We start from the raw sequence: 18,416 nt of genomic DNA on the forward strand, positions 1-18,416 counted from the left end.
AGATGGCAATTATTTCTGTGTCTCTACATGTATTTCTCTTTATTGCATTTTTTTTTTATGAACTTTTTGCACACTAACACTTCAAATGTATTTTTGATTTTGTATGTCTACATTTGTGTTATGTCCTTTGGTTGTGGTTTTTATATAAGCTGTTACAGGTTTCTACCACACCCTCACATGTATTTTTGTATTTCTTTAATGTAATTAGTTTTTTTATGTTCTGTGAAACAAATAAACTAAAACTAAATATACCAAAATATTGGTACTGAATCAGCAGTTTCACAACTTAGTGAGACATTTAGAGATGTTTCCGTATTATAAGAAATGTTATATGAAAATGTTCTAAATTAGCAAAGGACATAAGAGAAGGAGACGGCATGTGAAAGGGTAACAAGATATATGAAGTGCAGGGTACATTTACATTAGTGGGTCCACAGATGCATACAAGAGTAAATAAAGGGCAGCTGTCAGATGTGAGGATATAAATAACCTTATCGAAGAAAACAAACAAGAGCGCTCTCATTTTAGGAGTTTTGCACATCCCAAATTATTTTTGCAGCAGCCAGGTTACACTGATGGATAGTGTGTGGTATTATTAAGGCCACAGCTATGTAAATGTGACTCTAAATAAATGACCTGTTCTCAGTATTATAGTCAATTCAATTCCTATATGGGATCCTCTGAAATCTGATTACGAGAGTGAAGGTACACAGAGGAGTTGTGCTTTAGACTGGCCTAATCCCAGTGTGTGTGTGTGTGTGTGTGTGTGTGTGTGTGTGTGTGTGTGTGTCTTAACCTGTGGACCTATATCTGTGGACATAATCAAATAGCATAGTAGTGCTGGCTTACTGTATTGAAATTCAACATGTCCCTCAAATTTCATAGTATTGCTGTTTATGTGCAATAATTTGAAATGTTCTAAAATGGCAGCGTGTGAAAGGTTACAAAAAATGCTGTAAACAAGGTGCAGGGCTGCATTTACATTAGTGGGTCCACAGATACATACAGTAAAGGGCAACTGATGTGAGTGAATAAATAACATTCCTTTCCTTCATTATGTCACCAAGAGAGAAATATGAAGTGCATTTAAAAAAAAAAATGAGTTCCACAAATCCCAAATGGATTTTTTTTTTAGCAAGGTTACCCTAATGGATCATTTATTATTAAGGCCACATGTACACTTAACTCTAAATTAAATACCAGCGGTGAGTATACAGGCGTTTTAATTCCTATGTGGGGACCTCTGAAATCCAATTACTCGAGTGAAGGAACACAGTAATTACTGCAGAGTGTAACAGAAACACCTGGTCATCTTTTACACCTTTAGTGAGTGCTTTTTTGCACAGCCAGCAATATTGTTCAAACTGTATTGGGTTTTAACTTTTCACTGAATACTTGTATAAGATTAATGCAAATATGGACTTTATTTCAGAGGTGAATATGCAGGGTAATTCACTGGAATGCAGGCGTACGATAATTCAAAACAAGAAGTAAGTAATAGTTTTGTAACTGTTCTTTTATTCATACTGCATGTTGAACTTTTGCTATTATCATATTATAAATCTGATAAAACATAATATATTATCAGAATAAAAGTCAGACCTCATTCAAACAACTTACTTAAAAAAAAGCCCCTGAGCTATTTAAAAGCATATTATTCAGTTTAAAAAAAACAACTTCTTCAGCACATAGTGAGACCCGAGTCTAAGCCGCCGTTATAAATCCATTTACCATAGACTATAATGACATATCAGGTCTGTTAGCACTTTACCTTACCCTATATTTGCCTGCTCTTATAGCAAATACATCCTAATATGTACAATTTGCAGCTGCATGAATACAAATAATAAAAAATGAAAAGACTTTGTAGCTATCCCTGCCTTTCCAGGTGGATCTTTGCACAGTATATTACAATGCCAAGCTATCGAGCCACACACACGCACGCAGCACACCTTTCACACAAAGGACAATTGTACATATGTCACCTTGACTCAGTGACATTTCCTCTGGGAAAAGGTTAGTCTTCTCACACACACACACACACACACACACACACACACACACACACACACACACAAACAAACAGCAGCCCTCAGCACCAGACAGCCCCCATCTGTCACGCACCGACAGCCTTGCCTCGACCAATCAGTTGCCAGTCTGATCCTTCCTTTTTCATATTTCATGCTGATTGGTAATTTTTGTGCAGTAACCAGATACAGGAACTTCATTACAACAGTGATTTATTATGTGGGCTGTTGGGGAGGTTTAATACATTATTCTATATAACCTTGAAATGATCATGGCCTGGTTTTGACAAGACTCAGAAGAACGTTGTCATTAATATTCATTATTAAAATCCACAATTATATAGTCAAGTACAGAGTGCTCTGTTTTATAACACAAAAAATGCTAGTAGCGTGGCTTAAGAGATGCCAATATAGGCCTCTCCACCACTTTGGACCAGACTAAAACATCTCAATGGTCCCTTTAGGATGAATAGTAATAAAACCTCATCTAGTGTTATTATAAAGTCAGAATTTTTGTCCAATATTTTGGATTTTGAACAATACCTGCAAAAGTAATGTTGTGTGGTTGCTGTATTATGTGTTTAAGGCGAATTAGCAAATGTTAGCATGCTAACATGCTAAACTAAGATGGTGAACATAGTTAACATTATCTGATGTGCCACAGAGTGGATAACCTTACAGAGCCGCTAGCGTGACTGCAGACTTTTTATTATTATTATTTTTCCACCGGAGATTACAACAACCACCCTGCGACCAGACCTCGTTCTCTGGTCTAACTCCTGCCAACTGGCCTACATCATAGAATTGACAGTTCCCTGGGAGGACGCCATTGAAGAAGCGTATGAGCGCAAGAAGCTGCGTTACTCCAAATTAGCAGCTGAGGCAGAGGACAGAGGCTGGAAGATTAGGGTGCGTCCGGTGGAGGTGGGGTGTAGGGGCTTTGTGGCCAGCACAACAGCGAAGCTCCTTAGGTCGGAATCAGGGGACAGGGTCACAGACAAGCCATTAAAGAGCTGGCCAACACCGCCGAGAGGACGAGCCATTGGCTGTGGCTGAATAGGAGCGATACAACCTGGGCTGCTAAGGCGAACAGCTAACCGTGGGACACACACACCCAGGATTGATCAACCTGTGGTGGGCCTGCCTCAGCAGAGGGTGTATTGTGATAATTGGCCGAAACACACTGTGATGCTGTGGTACACAACTAACGATGTGTCCCGCTGGTTAAGCCTTATAGCAGCGATCCTTCAAAAACTCCCGAATCTGAAGTGGTGCAAATGCTAGGGATTGCAACATCTAGTCCTTTCAACGAACATTATTATTATTATTATTATTATTATTATTATTATTATTATCATCTGTTTGGTCAGGATTGAATTAAGCATAAATACGCTTTTATGTACCCTGCTGTCTATGGAACTGAATACAAAATGATTTAAAGCTGAACGTTTCATGCGGGAGACTTAATTTAGAATAGACTTTAATTGTCATTGTGCAGCAAAACCATACAACAAAATTTGCTTGTGCAGCCTCTAAAACAATACACACTGTCATATGCACACTCACACAATAGATAAAATAAGAAAAAAAATATAAAAACATTATCAAGGCATCCAATATTGCAGTCCCATTTCATAGAATCCCTATCTAGAAAGTGCAACTGTGCTGACTGGGGGGTGGGGGCATGCTTGTTCAGTTCTGTGATGGCCCTGGGGATAAAACTGTTCTGCAGCCTGGAAGAGCATGCTCTAAAAGCCCGATACCGCCTGCCAGATGGAAGCAAGGAGAAGAGATGGTTTGAGGGGTGTGTCTCATCCTGCAGAATATTCTGCTGATCTTAAAGCTGTCGTCCAGTGGGGAGCTGACTTTCATTTTTATCACATAGTGTGTAGTTTCTGACGCCCCCATGAGGAATTCTAAGTAATGACAACAACAGTGTCCGCATGACGCAATCCTTCGGTGGTCGCACACCACTCCCACCCCTCCCCCACCAGTTGCTAATAGCTCAAGGAGGAAACTGTGGATTAAAAAACATGGCTTCTTCAGAAGAGGTAATTATCGTGTAGTTTTTATGTCCTCTTCGTCTCCAAAGCTGACCGTTGCTGTTGTTCTTTCCCAGCGGTGACGTAAAACGCATCACTCAAGCTTCTGCACGAAAATTGCTGGACATCACCATTTTGTGAACATAGCCATACTGAGAAATACAGAGAGTTTTGTGGAGCCGATAGGCTTAATTAGCTTTGTAGTAACTCATCTGGCAATGGCTGTAAAAAAACGTAACGGACATTCATTAAAATAAATTGTTGCACACTATAGATTTAAATTTGCCTTAAAATACTATAATCTTCTTTATTTGCAAAAAATTTAGTTATAGCTAAATAAACTTAATAAACTGTAGTATGTAAACTGTAATTATGAGCCCGAGCCCGATTTAAACCCGACAATTTTTTAATACGTGGGCCGTTATACCTGACATTCTCAACTACAATTCCGAGTTGTTTGAACTACAGAAATCTGTTTAGAATTATCTTAATGAATAATGCAACAAGGATGAAGCATGTAGGCTAAACTGCATTGTTTGTTTATTCAGAATGGAATGGATCGCAAATGGATCCGAATAAAGAAACGTAAGACTCCAGCCGAATAGTGAAGGTAACAGATCAAGGCAGCAACATAATCAAAGCCCTGGAACCATATAGGAGACTTTCTTGTCTTGATCACCTAATTAATACTGTCCTTCGCCACGACGCACTGGCAGACAACGCGCCGGACATAGGAGAGACCATATCTGCTGCTAATGGACTCGTGAGATATCTGAAACAATCTGGCCTGGTTGCGCAATTATTGAAGACAGTGCTACAGATGGGGGAGACAGTGCAAGACATATACCCAGAGTTACGGGAGAAGCTGGAGAGGCATAGCTTTCTCCCCATCCAATTAGGCTAATAAAGTAATGATTAAAAAAACAGAAATGCTTGATCAAGGGACTGGCCCGGCCCGTGGGTCGGGTCGGGTCAGAGCAGAGAATCTACCTCACTTTCAGCCAACACCAAATAAAAACAGGTTGTGCAAGCTTAATTTATGCTAATGATAGTCATGCCTATGGGTGACTACTTAAAAATGTACCAAGGGTGATGGCAAGCAGCTGCAATGTCTCCTCATATTTTTCTATGAAATCTATAGTTCACGAAGGGGATGGTCCATTTTTTTGGTGGGTATGCCAAGTAGGTCATGCAAGGTTTTACAAAGGATTGTGGGTCCGTCGGCATTGGCTTAAACCCACTCGTAACAATGTAATAAAAATAATCATATTTCAGTCACATATTCAATTAAAATCAGCTTGTCCCACCGTCAGTCTGATAAATCGCTGACACTTGTTGGACTACAGATTCCAGAGAGCTGAATGTGACCTTTGGCCTCTAGCTGCCTGTATAGAGTCTGAGCCCAGCCCTGCTGTGTGTGACTCAGTCTGTGAGAGAGGTGACTCTGTTCCAGCTGCTGCTGCCTTTTCCTTCCAGGCCACTTGCACACAGTTTAGGTCAGATGTTCCTTTCATGGTTGGACCAGATATAGAAACAAACACTGAATGTTTTGGTGCTCATTTCTCAAACCTAAGGTGATGTTACTGGCACAAGAGTGTCACAATGTCAACCAAGAGCCAGTTTAGCTTTATTAGTCATGACTGGGACTTCAAACTTTTCTTCATGACTCTTCAAAGTTTACTACTTTTGAAAAAATCCTCCATACAATTATGTTGCTTACTATGCAGTATCTATAAGACAAGACAGATATTAAGAAATGATATTATTGTGAAACCATAAACTTTATTTGAATATCTTTAACTCTTGCTCCGTTTGTGCGCAAGACTGACAAAATAAATTAAAATTGTTCTTGAACACTTTAGATTACAGTTCTGACCTAAGCCTCTTCTGAAATGGCACTCTTTGTTAACTATCAAATAGTCAGAATTACTCCAATTGATAATGGAGCAAGCCTACAGAGAAGCCAAAATGGTAAAAATGTAAGATTGTTTTTTTTCTTTAAAAGTATCCTGTTACACAATAAACAACTGTTGATAGTGGGCTCTTGATGTGGTTTACACAGATATAATTGTGAGGCTTGTGTGTTTCTAAATGAAGATTCAACCGGATGTCATCCCAAACAATGTAACCCTCCTCTGGGTCAGTGTTCAAGCCGCTGCTTGTTAAAGGTGACACAACTCCAACAGTCTGCCTGTATTCATAAAGATTCATCGTGCCTCCTCTCTCTTCGACTCTTGCTCATTGGAGTGACTTTTATTCATCCAAGACTGAAATACACATCTAGAAAAACTTTAAATGTTTCAAATTCAAATTACAGACTGTGGCTGATATTTGCTCTCCAACGACATGTTCTGAATTCATTTTCAGTTGAAGCTTAACCAATACAACCTTAAAAATGTTTGTGATCATTACAGCTGCTTTTCCCCCCATTGTATTGATCTTCCAAGAGCTTCAGTGTGACTTATCTGGACCCAGCGACCTAGGGTTTAATCAATATTTCAAATGCTGTGATTCTTGTGAAGAGGGGATCTCAAAAGTGTAGTTGGATTAGGACTGACACTGCTTCTGGGCTCTGCAGAGGAAAGTAAGGATAGACGGAGTGATTCAGAGAAGACTGAACAACTAGGACAGGCAAGGACAAGAAGACAGACACACACGCACACACACACAGACAGAAAATCGAGAGAGTTGACAGGCAATGGATGCGTTTGTGTGTTCGACAGTATTTGCCAGACAATCTAATTGTGATTTTAAACGTGATAACCTCTCTTTCAGCATCTCACACACACAAAATGTCAAGCAGATAGCCGAGATAAGACCTTATAATAGTTGTGTCACACCAAAAGGACACTAGACAATCAGTCAACTCTGACCGCTTTGTGTTTGTGTTACCTGACGTAAAGCGTGCGTTTCTGTGTGGAGCGGAGCGACGTGGAGCTGGAGCTGACACTGCTGGTCATCATCTGTTCCCTCAGGTCATGGATCTTCGCCTCGAAACGACTGTACTCTACACACACACGCGCAGACACACAGAGGACAAACGCCGTTAGACCCAGCAGACATCAGGTGACAGGTTTTAAAAATACACAAACTGTTGGAATATAGAAAATCAAATTTACAAGCTACCTGTTACTTCACATTAGAAGCAGCCGAGTGATTTTTTTACGCTTCAAATCATCTTTGCTCAGAGGTTCAGAAACCACATTACAGTTTGTAGATCAAAGAGAAGAACAGAGGCGTGAACAGTTTTAAGGGTGGTGGGGGGTTTGCACACCATGTTAACCACATTTCCTACAAATGGCTGTGGTACAATAAGCACAACATGCATTTTAAGATGTGATGAAAATTGCAAGAAGTTTGTTTTCCATGTTCAAGTGCTGAAGGCACACACACACACACTTGTCAACAGATTCTCTACAGCCATAAGTCTGATTAGAATATTAACTCCTGTTGCATTAGACGCGGTCCATGTCAATATCATCATAAACACAGAAATGTACAGTGCCTTGCAAAAGTATTCCCCCCCCCCCCCCCTTGGCATTTTTCATGTTTTGTTGCCTCACAACCTGGAATTAACATGGATTGTTTGAGGATTTGCGTCATTTAATTTACAGAACATGTAACAATATTTTTTTATTGTGAAGCAAACAACAAATAGGACAAAATAACAGAAAAAGTCAATGTGCATAACTATTCACCCCCCTAAAGTCAATACTTTGTAGAGCCACCTTTTGCTGCAATCACAGCTCCAAGTCGCTTTGGATAAGTCTCTATGAGCTTTCCACATCTTACCACTGGGATTTTTTCCCCATTCCTCCTTGGAAAACTGCTCCAGCTCCTTCAAGTTGGATGGTTTGCGCTTGTGAACAGCAATCTTTTAGTCTGACCACAGATTTTCTATTGGATTGAGGTCTGGGCTTTGACTAGGCCATTCCAACACATTTACATGTTTCCCCTTAAACCACTCAAGTGTTGCTTTAGCAGTGTGTTTGGGGTCATTGTCCTGCTGGAAGGTGAACCTCCGACCTAGCCTCAAATCACGCACAGAGTGGTACAGGTTTTGCTCAAGAATATCCCTGTATTTAGCACCATCCATCTTTCCCTCAACTCTGACCAGTTTCCCAGTCCTGGCTGCTGAAAAACATCCCCACAGCATGATGCTGCCACCACCATGTTTCACTGTGGGGATGGTGTTCTTTGGGTGATGTGGTGTGTTGGGTTTGCGCCAGACATAGCGTTTTCTTTGATGGCCGAAAAGTTCAATTTTAGTCTCATCAGACCAGAGCACCTTCCTCCATACATTTTGGGAGTCTCCCACATGCCTTTTCGCAAACTCCAAACGTGCCATTTAGTTTTTTGCTGAAAGTAATGGCTTTCTTCTGGCCACTCTGCCATAAAGCCCAACTCTATGGAGCGTACGGCTTATTATCGTCCTATGTACAGATACTCCAGTCTCTGCTGTGGAACTCTGCAGCTCCTCCAGGGTTACCTTAGGTCGCTGTGCTGCCTCTCTGATTAATGCCCTCCTTGCCCGGTCTGTGAGTTTTGGTGGGCGGCCGTCTCTTGGCAGGTTTGCTGTTGTGCCATGTTCTTTCCATTTGGTTATGATAGATTTGATGGTGCTCCTGGGGATCATCAAAGATTTGGATATTTTTTTATAACCTAACCCTGACTTGTACTTCTCAACAACATTGTCCCTTACTTGTTTGGATTGCTCCTTGGTCTTCATGGCAGTGTTTGGTTAGTGGTGCCTCTTGCTTAGGTGTTGCAGCCTCTGGGGCCTTTCAAAAAAGGTGTATATGTAATGACAGATCATGTGACACATAGAATGCACACAGGTGGACATCATTTCACTAATTATGTGACTTCTGAAGGTAATTGGTTGCACCGGAGCTTTTTATGGGCTTCATAACAAAGGGGGTGAATACATACGCACATGCCAATTTTCAGTTTTTATTTCTAAAAAATAGTTTTATGTATATATTTTTCTCATTTCACTTCACCAACTTAGACTATTGTGTTCTGATCCATCACATACAATTCAGATTTAAAAAAAGCATTGAACTATAGGCTGTAATAGGTAAAAAGCCAAGGGGGGTAAATACTTTTGCAAGGCACTGTACAAAATTGTACGTATACACACACACACACACACACACACACACACACACAGCCAGTTTGAGACTCAGATACATCACTTGAACGCCCAAAATCTGTGGTTACAAATGCATGCCAGCTGTTTTGTTATTCATGAATGCAGATATCAGAATGTATTTATTAAGATAAATCCATCCTGCAGTGTCCATGGAAATAACTGGTTTATCTGGCTGAGAAAGCAAGCGAATGGCCTGTTGTTTGTGGATCAGGTGTCACTGATTGGATAGGAGGAGTAAGAATACTACTTAGGTCATAACAGGCAGTCAATGGGCCCAACACCAGACAAGTTTGAAATGCTGGGCAGAGATTCAGAGGTCTGGAATGAGGCTATCAACCATTTCCTTCACTACTTGTTTCATAAGTCTATCATAGAACTAAAATTGGGTTTCAGTCTTTGTCAAACATACTGTTTAATAGGGGTGGGAATCGATTGGCACCTCACGGTTCGAATCCGATTCAACGGTTAGATTCTAAACCGATTATCGATCCATCTCGATGCATCAAATTCTTTATGTAAATTTCCATGCGTGATTTTTTAAAATATACATATAAATCTGAGTTTGCTACTCAGTTTACTGATCACTTCCTAGACAAAGCAGTTAGACAAAGCTTAGATTTTGACATATACAGTATTTGTCACACACAAGTTTTAATGAAATGTTTTGTCTACTGAGGTATTTGTTTTGTAGTCATTCCATGCTTAAGCCATGTCAGAGGCTCAGTCATGTTTAAAGGTGGATAATCGGCTTCTTAGAACATGAAACATGAGGTGGTCAGATGTAATGTGATAAAGTAGATGAACAGCCTATATGTGTTTTTCCTAATTATTTTATGTATGTCTTATCAAATCATGTGTGTATATATATACAAAAATAAATTTGTATGGCCATTTTTGTGTGTTTTTTTTTCTGCACTCTTGCCTAAACTCTAAGTTGTTTATTTATGTGTATTTATTATCCCATCCTCTTTCAGTCACTCTGTTTTTTGATTTGTAGTTGTCTGAAGATAAAAATCAACACATTTTTTTTTTTTTAAATCGATTATTAACTTATCAGAATTGATAATCAAATCATTCTAGAGAGAATCGTGATGCATCTAAGAATCAATTATTTTTCCCACCCCTACTGTTTAACCACAAGAATAACAATGATTTGAAAGTGAGTTGTTTTTTTGTGAGGAGAACTGACATAATACTGTTGTAACACATGTTGTGTTGTAGGTGGAAAACAAGTAGGTTCAGGCAAGTCTGCGCTGAGCACGCGACACATTACACATGCACATGAGTTCACACGGTGACGTTCAAGCAGCTCAGCAGTGGTGTGACGGCATCATTGGTGCAAGAGTTATTAGTTAGCTCATATTTACTCATTGGCTGGACCTAACCTACTGGAAACACACTAAGCTGGAATCAATGCAAACAGAAAAACAGCAACCGTAATCTTGCAACATGTGAATATTTTTTAGGTTTAGGTTTCATCCTCAAACCTGCGCAAATTCTAATTTTACAAATATGTTTGCTGATGTTTTACACAAATAAAACAATACATTTTCAGCACTTTCAGTTTTAATTGCCAAGAAGAACTGCATCCCCATCTCACTTGAATGACAAGTAATTAATTGTGAGAGAGCAACCAGTTGGCCAATCAATGCAAAGTGCAATAATTTGCTCACACACTCAGCAAAGCAGCCCTGAGCTTTTTTAGTATCCTCCTGCTACATGCTGCAAAAACACTTTAGTTTTTCTAGTGGTCATAAAAATGTCATTGTGCCTCTTTAATTATAAATGTACATTATTTATGGAAATGCACAAAGTGGAAATACAAATGAAGTAATGTGTTCTCTAATGTGCATTCGTTGCTTTTTTATTTAGGCTTCTTAAAAAAATATATACTTTTATCAAACAGGTTGCTCTCTCAAAATGTCAGTAAACGTTTATATTTTTAATTCAGAGTGGCTGAACAAACAACAGATAAGTGTGTAATAAATCCTTACCTTACTGTCCTCTAGTCTACTTAACACCACACAGCTTCCCAGAAACCTCTGAACTAACACACGGATGACTACGCCACTGGCAATAAGCCTGCAAAAGCCCTTCTGAAGGATGCCCCTATGTCTGTCTGTGTATGTGTGTGTGTGTGTGTGTGTGTGTGTGTGTGTGTGTGTGTGTGTGTGAACCATTGCTGAGGAATAGAGAATCTAATTAACCCTGAGTAATTCAATCATACTCAAGGTACACACGGTCATACACACACATACACACACACGCACACGCACATACCTGGAACCTGCGGTATCTCCAGACGGTTCCTGTTTTTTTTCTCCCTATTTCTGTTTTTATTACCTTGTTTACCTCTCTGAATACACACTCGGAACACGGTCAAAAACCAGCCTACAACACCCTGATATCAACTCTGATTTTCCCCAAAGAGTTTATTAATCTGATACATTGACGCTCACAGACACAAACAAGTAAACTGTACTAAATCGGCTCTAAGCCACACACTACTCAGAGTACCACAATCACATGCTTTCATTTCATTGATGTTCTGGAAAAAGAACTTTGATGGATTGGTTGTTAGTTGACAAGAGGATTCACCTGCAGGTGTCCAGTATTGAACTTGCTACATCCAATGCTAAATGTTATATGCAGACAGCATGAAACAAATCACAATGCAACACTTACACACATAGAAGCACAAACTGCCTCCAATCTTGGGATCAAAATGCCCTTTTGCTGAGAATTTCATTTCTTGCTTTAACCTTAAATAATGTCATTGCTGCCCTCAGTCTGGCATTTTCAATCTCAGCTCTAAGCCATTACAAATTGATAGCTTCTATTTCTGTTTGTCTCAGTGGACACCCCATAGAATGATCACACACATCAACATCACCTGATACCATGTGAACTTTCGTCAACATCATCAGCATCTAACCGTCTCTGTCAACACACATTGCCTCAATGCAGCATTATGGGATTACCAGGAAGACAAAGAGACACGGAGGTAGGGAGAAAACAAGACAATATGAAGAGAAGGAGAGGAAACAGATATATGACTGTTACTGAGTTTAGATGTATCGCAGAAAGACATGTGATACAGTGGAATAAAGAATAAAGGCAACAGTTTATCAATGAGAGGAAACGCTGAAAACAAAGACTGTGTTGCAGCTAAGATATAAGTGAGTCCTGAAGAGTAGGAGATCATCTTCTGCTTTAAGACCACAGCTAGTGTGCTAGTGTTGAGAAGTCAGAGCTGCAGTCGCGATCACCTTTTCTAAGTCTCAAAAAACAAATCCAGCGATACAGCAAAAGTACCACAGCAAGAGAACAAAAGCTGTTGATATTAAACCACAGATGTTTCCACATCACTAATCATTTCTTACACTGTGAGAGTCATTAGACCAAAGATAGTGTCGCAGCCAACTTGTTAATGCTGCATCACTGGTCATCACAGGGATAACCGTGTCACCAGATCATCTGTCTTCTTCAGTCCAATATTACCTTTAGCATAATTCCCCAAAACACTTCCTGCACCAAAGGCATTGTTAAGGGTTAAACTGTTATCCATGCCAGGGTGTTATAAGAGGCAGGATGTTAACAAGTAAATCAGTTCAGGTCTGTCTCTCCCAAACTCCCGCTCAGCTGTACTCACATGCTGCTGGTAGACAGGCAGGCTCAACAACGTCCGCACGATGTGATGCCAGTACGGTGGCTTTCGGATAAGTGTTTGTGCGTGTGAGAGTGGGGTTTTGCTGCTTAGAGTCCCGGTATGTGAATGAGAGCAAAAAAATGTGTGTGTGTGAAACAGAGATATGTGTGTGTGTGTGTGTGTGTGTGTGTGTGTGTGTGTGTGTGTGTGAGTGTGAGTGTGAGTGAGAGAGAGAGAGAGAGAGAGAGAGAGAGAGAGAGAGAGAGAGAGAGAGAGAGAGAGAGAGATGATGGAGAAGATCTAACGCCAGCTCCACATCGGATCCAACATGTGAGCGAGCCAGAGCAGAAAGATGTGAATGTGTGTGTGAAAAGAAGTGTGTGTAGGTATGCAGTAGTTGTGTGGCACAGAGAGAATAATGTGTGTGTGTGTGTGTGTGTGTGTATTTGTGTGTGTTAAAATCAGTCCAGTGTTGCTCAGCTGCCACAGAAACAACAGATGCTAACTCTTTCTCTCTACTACACTCCTCTCTTTCTCTCGTTCGCTGGTGCGTTCTTTTGCTCCTCCCCCTCTTTGACAGCAGCTTGCTGTAGGGCGGAGACACACACATGCACGCGCACACACATACACTCACCAACAGACACACACACACACACACAGACACACACACACACACACACGCACACACACACTGTTTCCTCAGGTCACTCATGCAGGAAGCTGAGTCGATGCCAGGCTCTCCTGCCCTACTTTGGCCCAGGGAATCAATCTGCATGCCACACACACAGGCTAAAGCTTGACCAAGCATTTCAAATATTTATTTTTGGGAGGCTTAATTAAAACCTCAATTCAAATTCCTTAAATGGATTTTCCAATCATTGTATATGTAAACAGCAAAAAAAGGGACTATCATCTGCCTTCATTTAAGCATTTAAACTCTTTCTGCTCGGCATGATTTATGTCTGTCTCCATCTGTCACTCATCCTCTCTCTATCTCCACTTTTCTGTCTCTATTTAAAGACTAATTTTCTCCCTTTTCTTTTTTTTTTAACTTTTTTATCAAGTCAAAGTCTGCAGGTTATGCTATAGGCTTCCATAGTTCCTTCAATCAAAGACACATTTCTATCTCTGCCTCTTTCTCTGGACATCAAACTCCCCGGGATTGATACAGTATCACACATCGAAATCACCACACATGAAGTTTCACGTGATCAGCATCTAACTGATCCCTGTCAACACATATCACCTCAATGAAGCATTATCAGATTAAGGAGCAAGAGAGAGATGGAGAGAGGAGAGAGAGAGAGAGAGAGAGAGAGAGAGAGAGAGAGAGAGAGAGACAGACAGACAAGATAAGCCATACTGGAGAGAGACACAGAAAAGGGAGAAGAGGGGAGGAGAAGAAGAGAATATAGAGAGTAAAAGGTGGGGGAGGGGTGATGACAGAGACTAATGGCTCTGGGGCTTATATTCCCTCTTTCCTTCATTATCTTCTCCTCTCCTCCTCTCCTCCTCTCCTCTCCTCTCCTCCTCTCCTCTCCTCTCCTCTCCTCTCCTCTCCTCTCCTCTCCCCTCCTCTCCTCTCCTCTCCCTAGAGTAGCATTGTTCCTCCATTCAGCAGCTGGCAGAGACCTTTTCTGCATTGTGCAGCTTCAGTGCTATCTCATCTTTAGGGTTGTGTGCATTGCACCAATATTTTGCTTTTGGATCACCTTTTCTAATATTGAATCAGAGCTATATTTGTAGAAGCATGTATGGACTGTAGATAACCCATACTATTGCCCATTCTTTACTTCCCTGCAGGAAGGACAATGGCTTTTATGTCCTATTTCATGTCATTGCTGCTTTAATATATTTTTTTTACTTTGTATTGCTTATGTTACATTTAAAAGTACCCTGTGGAGTTTTTGACCACTGGTAGCACTATGGAGCAATGTTTTCATGAGTGTGCCCCCATCTGGTATGTATCATGCACATGATACCTGCAGCTGAGTTCACGCAATTCCACCGATGGACAGTTGGAGGTGGTAATGTGCAGAGAAGGTATGTAGCCATGTGTCAGTAAAGATAGGGAAGAAGAAGAATGTAAGCCGGCGAACACATCTGTAAACAATTTCAAAATATTCAAAGCATCGGGTTTGCAGATATTTTATGAACAAGGAAACGTGTCAGGCCTCATGGATACACACATTGTGTTTTTGTTGAGTAACACTAACTTTGTTTACAAGAAAATGCCACAGCACACCTTTAAATTTAACTCAGTATTCTTTCGTTTTATTTCTTCAATTTTCCTGCGTGAATACTATTACTGTTGCAAAAATTGTATTCCTCCAAGGGGGTAATACAGTTTCATTATCTACATTTACAACACATTATGTGCGCTACACATTTTACACAAGTTTTTAATCATTTAGTGGATGTACATGACTAGACGTATTAAAAGAAGCATGCAAGTCATCAAAATCCTCTTGTGAGATGTCCCTCTTGTGTTTTTACACATATACCCCTTATGTCTGATCAGTTGAATAAAAAAGATCCTCCACTTGGTAGTTAACGTGTACAAGAATCGATGTGGCTCTAAAAATAGCATTGCTGGAGGAGGCTCATCTATAATTGATATGATACAGTACAGTAATCTATATTGGTATTGATTACGGGATCAGATTGCAGAGGAGATGAGAGAAGATACAAAATTACCGGAAAAGGGAAAATAAAGAAGAGAGAAATGTCCTGAATTCAAGTTTAAATGTAAAAAAAAAAAACAGCTAATGAATGCCTTAGACAGTGAAGCGGCAGAACGTTGGAAATCTGTCACCTTCCTTTTACAAGTGACGCCTCCAATCCCCCAAATCACACTGTGTGGGTGGTGAGTCAGACCATTACCACAGACACCAGTAACACTATAGGGAGGAGGCGCTGACAGGTGGAAAGGAAGGAAAGGGACGAAGGAGAGGAAGGAAATTGAGCACAAAAGAAAGAACAGAGCAATACATAAAGTGATGTTGGAAAAGAAAGGAAAGCAGCCTACTGCATGTTCTACTGTAATGTAATTCAGCAGATAATATTCCCACAACTTTGTGTCTGAAAGCTCAGAGATAGAAGTTTCTGTTAATCTTCTACTTAACAACTAGTGCACGACACAGACACACACACACACACACACACACACACACACACACACAAAGTGTAATAAGCAGGCTAACAGAAGTGAAGATAATCCTCTGCATCACCTCAGTATTACTGCTGACAGACACCGCCTCTGTGTGTGTTGTGTGTGTACAGTATGTGACAGTGTGTCTGTGACGGTGGTGTGTAATCCTGGTGACTAATACTGCTGTCAACCTGCAGGCATTACGAGTCCCACATTGGGAAACTTATGGCACGGGAGGAGATAATGTTTAAAAGTCAATACTGCGACATTTTGGTTTTTTAACATCCAGTTTTATTTACTGATCATCTGTATTGGGTACTTGGGAATTGAAGCTGCAACACTTAGCTAAGCTACAAGGCAGCCTGAGTGGCATTTGTTTAGGATTCGCTGTTATTGGTGATACATTGATAGTGTTTTTAATAATTTGGTATTAACATATCCTTTTGATGCTTTATTCTTCTATATACTGCATGTCTAATTTTCTTTAGTTATACATGTTTTTATGTCGGAAAAAAAAGCTTTGTTGTTTTAAAGTGACACTGCAACTTTTGAAAGAGGAATAACACAATCTTCCTTTTACAAATGAACATTTTAGTTCATTAGCAAAAAACACACCTGTGCTCAATTCAATACACTCAGAGGTTTTGCTGCTACAACTTCACTGGCTCTGGTACAACCAGTAACATTAGCTTATTGTGGCTAATGTTCGCTAACTTTAGATAGCTAGATATTCGTGTGACACTGACATTTCACTGTTACGTACTGTGCATTTTAGCTCTGTCAGGTCACCTAATGATTATGTCGTTAAAGCATCTGGCCAGGATGTGGGAAATGAAAGGATATTCATTGTGCCGTTATCCTGTAATTATATCTCTCGCTTTAAACAAGCGACTCTACCTATTTTACATATCAAAGGCTGTTTACAGGTGATGGGGATTAACGTTACTAACGTTACTGCATATGTAAAAAAAAAAAAAAAAAAGTTTATAGTATAGCCTTTTGTGAATCCAGGGGGAGCTGAGCTAAATCTGATAAATTGCCTCACTTGAGTCTGGAGGTTTGGAGCAAGAAATATGTGAGCTTACCAGAACTCTGTAGCCTGCTCCATCTCTGCCTAAGGCTAGCTGCTCAGGGCTACATTAGCCACTATTAGCATAACACTCCCTTTGGGGTCCAAGTCCTTTGGCGAAGTGTCAGTGTTTGGGTTGTATTGTGGGTAATATAGGCACCAGGATTTGACAAGGAAGAAGAATGCGTGAAACATAATGACAAAATCTCGGGTTCTACTACATTAATTTTGATCCTTTTTTTAGTTTGAGAAGAATACTAAATCAGTGAAGGACTCTTTTAAGTATGTTGTGCTAATGTTTGAAAGGTTCCTTGTCCAGTCATGTGTTTTACTACCTTAATAACCAAATAACTAATGCTCCTTGTTTGATAAGTGTTAAATAAACGAAACATGTTGATAAAGGGTAACGTTAAAGTTACAAACGCTGTGATCTCCACATTTTGGGTTCAGAGCTAGTGTGCAAAACTTTATCATGCATGTCGTTATCTTTCTTGATAACGTAACACTATTTGTAAGTGAGGTGGCTGCAAAAATGAGGACAGATTTTCATAAACTGGATTATTTTGATGAGTGGAAATTTGGACAATGATTTACTACAGTTTGAGAATAGGATTCATTTTCTCCATTCACATCTCCTTACCCAAATGCTGCTCACATTTTAAAGCCTCTGTAAGTACATTACAAACACTGAATGCACTGGAATCACAGGCTCAAATACTATAGATGATATAAAAGAAAATAAGTCTGTTTTTCATTAATTGGCTAATTGGAAAATTAAATCTGTTAATCTAATGTGCTCATAAATTGCTCCTAATTCATTAAAATGCATTTTAAGTGAAGTTTATTCTTATTCATATGAATTTGTGGACAAACACATTTTGGAGCCACAGGGCTGATATACAAAATTGGCCTAAAATAGCCTGAAACGTGATGGGGTATGTTGGCAGTACCAATGCAGTATGACAAACACTCTCCATCTGCTGTACTTCAAATAAACACAGATCTATATCTGCTGCGTCAGCTAAAATCAACTGTCTCTGCCCAAGCACGCACGCACACACACACACACACACACACACACACACACACACACACACACACACACACACACACAGGAGCAGTTCAGTACTGTGCCGAGCTGTGTTGTGTTTGGGTACACCGGGTTCCATATTTAATATAAATAACAGGAGGAGACCTGCACACATGCCGAGAAAGACACTTTTCCTCTCCTGGTGGAGGTCATTATGAGTTCCTCTCTCATTGGCAGGAAGTGTGTGTGTGAAACAGAGGGAGCACTGCATGTCACCACATGCTATCGGCATG

At 40.1% G+C, this 18,416-nt stretch overlaps 1 protein-coding gene across 4 annotated transcripts in view; it reads right to left on the bottom strand.

Moving 5' to 3' along the window:
* The window catches only part of dlg1a (discs large MAGUK scaffold protein 1a), a 123,576-nt gene that overhangs the window by 14,931 nt on the left and 90,229 nt on the right, over positions 1-18,416 (bottom strand). For all 4 annotated transcript variants that reach the window (XM_078258456.1, XM_078258455.1, XM_078258457.1 and 1 more), the window contains one exon: positions 6,962-7,076. In XM_078258456.1, coding sequence (XP_078114582.1) covers positions 6,962-7,076 — 115 coding nt within the window. The remainder of the gene's footprint in view (positions 1-6,961; positions 7,077-18,416) is intronic.

Source organism: Sander vitreus, chromosome 9, assembly GCF_031162955.1.
Source record: "Sander vitreus isolate 19-12246 chromosome 9, sanVit1, whole genome shotgun sequence".
Classification (NCBI taxonomy): Eukaryota; Metazoa; Chordata; class Actinopteri; order Perciformes; family Percidae; genus Sander; species Sander vitreus.